The sequence below is a fragment of the Brachyhypopomus gauderio genome, unplaced genomic scaffold, assembly GCF_052324685.1.
Source record: "Brachyhypopomus gauderio isolate BG-103 unplaced genomic scaffold, BGAUD_0.2 sc72, whole genome shotgun sequence".
NCBI classification, from domain to species: Eukaryota; Metazoa; Chordata; class Actinopteri; order Gymnotiformes; family Hypopomidae; genus Brachyhypopomus; species Brachyhypopomus gauderio.
The window spans coordinates 1052501-1060000 of record NW_027506893.1 but is presented as its reverse complement, the minus strand read 5'-3'; the positions used below and the strand labels follow the sequence as shown (position 1 = coordinate 1060000).

Sequence of the window (7500 nt, the reverse complement as noted above, 5' to 3'; positions counted from 1 at the left end):
TACGGAAAAAAAACTCCTTGTGAAAACCAAGAAAACCTTTTGTGTTATTGGACAAGATGAAGGGAATTATTACTGAATCAAATTAACCCCCTTTGTCATCACTGATTGATGTCATGATCATCAATGGACAAGGTCAACATCTCAACGCGCCAGAACAGCGTGAGTGGGCCATCTTTCTGCCCTTATCAAACGGATGAATTATGAATAAAACACAAGGATTCCCTGGGCCGTAACTGAGTCCGTCTTACTAATGGTGTTCAGGAAGCACTGACCATTTAGGTTAATAAAAGCATCTCTACAGCAGGACCCCGAGCAAAATGAATTTATTTCCAGATTCAGAGTGCAGTGAAGTCCACGAGAAGCTAGAGGCTCTGTACAGATGCCATTTACGGTCACGCCAGAGATTAAAAAAGGACCTGCAGAAGTGTGTATGTGTGTGTGTGTGTGTGTGTGTGTGTGTGTGTGTGTGTGTGTGTGTATGTGTGTGTGTGTGTGTGTGTGTGTGTGTGTGTGTGTGTGTGTGTGTGTGTACAGGTGTAGGAGGTGGGGAGGGGGAGGATGTGTTTTCTGGAGAAGAATCTGATTATGTAGAGAAAAACAGAGGTAACCAGAGTGGACCAGAGAAGGTGAACCACACTGTAAAAACAAAAAAAAGTTTATTTTTTAACTGGAAGAACACATATTGTTTTTGTTTTAATTATAATGCATTTCATTCCTATGATTACAAAATTGTGATATTTTGAAAAGGCACAAAAACAAGGTGTTTGTGTCTGTCTGGGAGAGAAATTAAAGGCAAATAGAACTAGAACCACATCAATGCATCATGCTCAAATAAAGTTTCATTTATTACAAGGCCCATTAAGTCATAATACCCTTTTTTGTATTTTTCACAGTAGCGCCACCTACTGGATAATCGTCTGCTTGCTAACTGTGAGTGAGTGAGTGAACAAACAAGGGAGTTTACAATCCAATTTCATGAGGTGTTTTGCACACACGTTAGCACACAGATGTTAACCATCAGACAGTTTTCCATTTGACGAATTTCCACAAGTGCGCTGAAACAAACACGTCTGTAGCTCTAAACACCCATGAACTATGTAAAACAACAGGGCTGTCGTTTGCAAATTCCCAGGAAAGCTCATGAAGAAATGTTCCTCAGCCTCTCTCTCTCTCTCTCTCTCTCTCTCTCTCTCTCTCTCTCTCTCTCTCTCTCTCTCACACACACACACACACACACACACACACACACACACACACACGTCCCCTGAGTGAGAACCCGTCTCGAAGGTGTGGAGTCAGTGGGTGTGCGGGAGCAGATAGCGCAGGTCTGGCTGAAGCTGATAGGACGCAGTGAACTGTGACACATCAAACACATACGCAGATACACGGCATCGCCGCGGCAACTTTCGGCCGAGCTGCACAGAGCAGCACCGAGCGCTATCAAAGCGTTGGCGATACACAAATCCTTCACTGGCGCTACGAGTCAGGACGAGAGAAAGAGACAGGCAGACAGGCAGAGACAGAAAGGTTTGATGCATCAAAACAAGCTTAATTAAGAAACAGACTTGGCCAGACAATTGGGGGTTCGTCTGTACACAGCTGCTGAAGATGAACGTGCTCAGGTCTGCACAGACGTAGCGTCTGCCTTTGGTGCCTGACTGTCTTGAGACATGTCTGTACCTGATTGCCTCCAGTCACGTCTGTGGCTGACCGCCTCAAGCCACCACAGACCCACACAGAGGCCGTGGCTGGTATATGGACGCAGCAATGAGTCTCTGGGCACGAGGTGGCCGTTGCTCGTATCGAAACGCATGTCCTGTGATTTTTCCGGGAGCTCGTGCAGCCCGACGCAGTGTCTTCCACTCAGAACGGGCCACGTCCGCTCTGTACAATACACGAGCTTACCTGGGCACCTTTTAAAGGTTAATACAGGCAGGAATGGTGGTGCCATGTAAAATGTTCCCACGATGTGGCGTGTCGACGGTGTCCCAGATACAGACAGCCTTAGCAACCGGGGGAGTGGGGGAGGGATCAAAAGAAACACCTACTCGGAGCAGACGGGTACCGCTGCTGAAAGCAGTGGCTGGTGGTAACCCATGGCAACTCTGTATGGCTGTGGTTTCTGTCAAAAAAAAGTATAATAATAATAAAACATATGATGCTTGCAGAGGGAACATTATAGCCAGATCTGTCTGTGACTGCAGTAACGTGAGTTACAGAGAGTGTCACCGAGTCACAGATTGACCTAAAGGTCATTATGGTCAGGAATGTGAACATCGGTCAATCACGAGGGCTGTTTCGGTAACCCGGAGGGGGTTGAGGCGTTTGGACGACAGGGGAGGTCCATTTGTTGTAGAACTGGGAATGTCCCTGTTTCTAATTCTGGCACCACTCGGAATTCACCGGTGGAAGGTGAGCATGTTGTAAACCGCTGACAAGTTAAGAAAACCTCACAGGTTTTTTTTTTGTTTTTGAGAGAGAACAGATGCCATGGAACTTTTATTCTGAACCGCTCCATCGGCACGGCCACTCACTTTTGCATCCTTGGCTGTGAGATTAATATTTCTGCGATCACCTTCAACAGCCCTGTGCGTGGTGCGACCTTGGGCTGGCTGCTACCAAAACAGACACAGCTTGCTAAATGCCAGGACCAATTAGCCAGCTACAATTAGCCAGCAACAATTACTTGTGGCAGAAGCAGAGGCGCGTTTTTACGGTTCATAAACGCTGCCCTCCGACCAGGATGACTTGTTTAGGTATAATCCACTGATGTACAGCGCGTGCCGTACGTGACTGGACTCACTAACCGTGATAATTGGGAAAAACGTACACATCGCTAGAAATGACGTTCCCTCCTCAACCAGCAAGCACGCCAGCACCTACAACGCTTGGATTTCCAGAGGGAGACAGGCATGGTTAAATTTATCAATGTGTGGTTGATGTGGTGAATCTTCTGTAGCTTGGTATAAATTGCTGCAATCCTTGCTGGCTGCTCTGCCTGCTTTTGCAAACAGGGAGAGAAGTAAAACCCCAAAACAATAATTCAAGAATGTTTTTAATACTGTCATTTGTCCGCCCCCAGAAAACGAGCGGTTTAGAGTCAGGTTAGAGTAGAACAGCATCCATTGTTGTTTCTTAGCAACTGTTGGTCAGTGAAATGTAATAATGGATAACGACACGATGGAGCGTTTCCTGGGCAATCCGACTGTTTGGTGAGAAAGAACTTATATCACTGGACTAATCACAAAATAACATATCACTGGACTAATCACAGTAGAACTTATATCATTGGACTAATCACAAAAGAACTTATCACTGGACTAATCACAAAATAACTTATCACTAGACTAATAGAACATATCACTGGACTAATCACAATAGAACTTATCACTGGACTAATCACAAAATAACATCACTGGACTAATCATATCACTGGACTAATCACAATAGAACTTATATCACTGGACTAATCACAAAATAACATCACTGGACTAATCACAATAGAACTTATCACTGGATTAATCACAAAATAACATCACTGGACTAATCACAGTAGAACGTATATCACTGGACTAATCACAATAGAACTTATATCACTGGACTAATCACAAAATAACATCACTGGACTAATCACAATAGAACTTATCACTGGACTATTCACAAAATAACATCACTGGACTAATCACAATAGAATTTATCACTGGATTAATCACAAAATAACATCACTGGACTAATCACAGTAGAACGTATATCACTGGACTAATCACAATAGAACTTATATCACTGGACTAATCACAAAATAACATCACTGGACTAATCACAATAGAACTTATATCACTGGACTAATCACAAAATAACATCACTGGACTAATCACAATAGAACTTATCACTGGACTATTCACAAAATAACATCACTGGACTAATCACAATAGAACTTATCACTGGATTAATCACAAAATAACATCACTGGACTAATCACAGTAGAACGTATATCACTGGACTAATCACAATAGAACTTATATCACTGGACTATTCACAAAATAACATCACTGGACTAATCAGTCCAGTGACTAGTCCAAGGGCAGTCATGGCCGTGGTTAGGGAACTGTTCTTGTGACCGGAGGGTCGCAGGTTCGATCCCCAGACCTGAGGCCATGACTGAGGTGCCCCTGAGCAAGGCCCTTAACCCTCAATTGCTCACTTGTATAAAAAATGAGATAAAAATGTAAGTTGCTCTGGATAAGGGCGTCTGCCAAATGCCATAAATGTAAATGTAAATGTAATCACAATAGAACTTATCACTGGATTAATCACAAAATAACATCACTGGACTAATAACAATAGAACTTATATCACTGGACTAATCACAAAATAACATCACTGGACTAATCACAATAGAACTTATATCACTGGACTAATCACAAAAGAACTTATATCACTGGACTAATCACAAAATAACATCACTGGACTAATCACAAACAATGCATGAACTGGTCAGAATGAGAACACCTGTAAGATGGGTCATGGTTAATTTCACCACGCAAACACCTGTAAGCCAAGCAAAGAACATAATTTAGATTGGCCATCTGAATACAGCCTGCAATACAACAAGGAGATAAATTATTACTACAGTCAGGAATAATCCCATGGTTACGAGAAAATCCCTGCCTCTCTTCCTAAAATAAACTCATGGTTACGAGATAATCCCTGCCTCTCTTCCTAAAATAAACTCATGGTTATGAGATGATCACTGCCTCTCTTCCTAAAATAATCCCATGGTTATGAGATGATCACTGCCTCTCTTCCTAAAATAATCCCATGGTTATGAGATGATCACTGCCTCTCTTCCTAAAATAATCCCATGGTTATGAGATGATCACTGCCTCTCTGAAATACCACTCTACTCACTTTTACTTTCAACATGACATCATACAGTTAACTAAAGAAGTCTACTAACGGTTGACGTTATTTAATAATAATCCAGAACGGTAGGCTTTCATTTGCTATTTGGGACAAAATTAATATAAAGTCTCATTTCTGAATATAGAAAGCAACATACTAGGTACCTTATATGGATGCTGGGCACACTCACAAGTAGCCACCCAACGCTTTGAATCTCCTGTACACTGGATACTCTGGAATATTCTGTCACACACCTCCACCGAAGGAGAAATTCTGAGGGAAATTTTAGTATCCTTCAGTTGTCTCCATGACAGCTAGGACAACCCTTAACTTGAGAAACGCTTCTGGGCTGTAGGGAGTGCATAGCAACCAAGCAGAGGAGTACAAAGTGGCCAAAGCAGAGATCCAGTGTTGTGCAGTAAAGCTCATCCTTGAAAAATAACTACTGCTGAATTGCCACAACACACAAAAAATACACTTCAGTTTAGTCTCAAAAAGTCAAGCCGCTACTCATGAATGGTTTAATCTATCTGGCACGTCCATCTCCAGCCCTAGAGAAGCACTCTGGAAATAAACTTTGCTCAGTAGTAGATCTCTAGGAATGGATCTGGGTGAACCTGGTTTAAGCATATCAAATCTTATTTAAATCACAAATACTGAGATTCGGGAACAACTGTAAAACATAGTGTTTATGGTATCCAGTCACACACAATGATGGTGCTCCATCAGGACGCGCACTGGGGCGGCTGGGGGGAGCCGGCGCTGTCTTACCTGCGTAGAGTGCTGGCGGGCACCTCCGGCTTCTCCTGCTGCCCCGAGCAGCTGACGGTCCCGTCGGGGATGCGCCCCTGCTCCCGGAACATGGCGGCGGCTGCCGAACCGAAGATGCCCACGGCGTCCCGCACGCGAGCCTCCAGCGGGTAGTCCCACTTGTCGTACGCCACCGAGATGGTCCCCGGCGGGAAGGTCTGCGCCGTGCGTTCGGGGTCGCCGGTGGTCAGGCTGGGCACCATCCAGACATAGCTGGCGCCCACCAGGCCCAGCGAGCGGGCCTCGGCCAGCACCAGCTCGGCCTCGTCCTTGGAGCAGTACAGCAGGATGACGGGCGACTGGATGCGTTTGAGCTGGACGTGGGCCCGGTCCTCGGGCTCGCCCACGCCCTCCAGCGTCACCACGCTCTGGAGGTCCCAGCGCACGAAGCTGTGGTCCACCGTCACGCGGATGGTGGAGACGAACTCCTGGTAGCCCGGGAACTTGGTGGTGACCACCGAGAAGACGTGCCAGTCGTACTCCTCCATCACCGCCAACATCAGCAGCGCCTCCTGCTGGAGGGAGGCGCCGAACTGGAAGAAAGATGAGCCGGAGTCCTGGGGAGGGACGAGAGAACAGAAGAGACAGGTTTGGCTGGGACAAGATCTAGGTGGAGAGAGAAAGAGAGGGAGAAATAGAAGCAGACAGTCAGAAGGGAGACCAGAGGATAGAGATAGAGAGGAGAAGAGACGTGTCACCACACAGTCCTACTGCAGTCACCAGCCCAGTTTAGAATAATGCCTACTTTTTCAAGAGGTGACAGCATGATATCTTAGAACATGGCGTTATTCAAGCGCGCCTTCTCCAAAACCCATCACCAGACTCCTAAATAGCAGCTTCCACTCGCGTGCCCTGACACAGATGCGAGGGGTCCGATTAAAAACCCGCAGCTTATGCACACACTGCCGTGCACTCGTAAACAGGTTAAGAAAGAAGTGACGGTATACAAAGAGGATTAGAGCTGTGCTGAACCACAAATAGAGCGTTCCATCTCAGAGAGAGAAAGACACGTGACTGTAGCGCAGCTGAAAGAGAATCGGGTGGCGTCGTCACGAGCGTCGGCGTGGTCCGCCCCGGCGGATATGATACCTGCTTTAACCCAGCGCACGTCCCCGGCCGGTGATCGTCTCACAGATGAAAGAGACGCCCAACCAAGGCAGCTGGGAGTTAATGAATCGGCGGGACATGCTAACTGTGCTCCATGGGCTCTGACACGGGTCCCATGTGTATCACGCACGCAGAATTTCAGATCGTGAGGGGCTGCACGCCCGACTGGATTAGAGGGCACACACTCGCGCGCACACGCAGTCACGCGCGCACGCACGCATGCACAAACACACGCACTCGTGCAAACACACACAAAGAAGGCAAGTCTAATCAACAATGCACAGTCTTGCATCGGGTGTCAGGAGTTAATCACACAGGTTCACACACACAAACACGATATTCAGTACTCGAGGTGCTGAGAGGTTCACAGATTTGGCAGTGGGGTTGATAAGCATGTGAAGAGGGCCTGGATTTAGCTGGAGAGCAGGAGGCGAGCACACACACACACACGCACACACACACACACACACACACACACACACACACACACACACACACACACACACACACACACACACACACACACACAAAAGAAGGATTCACCAGGAAATTGCTTTAATCAGTAGAGCTCCAAAAGTGTTATCCAATATCCACATTCCTCCCCCACTGAACTCCATCCAAACATTCCTTAGTAAGAGTATTCCAGCGTTCACTCTCCAGCCAATAAAGGCACTCTTATCT

The 7500-nt window shown here is 46.2% G+C and overlaps 1 protein-coding gene across 3 annotated transcripts in view; it reads right to left on the bottom strand.

Annotated features, from left to right (window-relative positions):
* grin2ab (glutamate receptor, ionotropic, N-methyl D-aspartate 2A, b) overlaps positions 1-7500 on the bottom strand; it is a 79072-nt gene that overhangs the window by 14898 nt on the left and 56674 nt on the right. For all 3 annotated transcript variants that reach the window (XM_076990053.1, XM_076990054.1, XM_076990055.1), the window contains one exon: positions 5674-6269. In XM_076990053.1, the coding sequence (XP_076846168.1) occupies positions 5674-6269 (596 nt within the window). The remainder of the gene's footprint in view (positions 1-5673; positions 6270-7500) is intronic.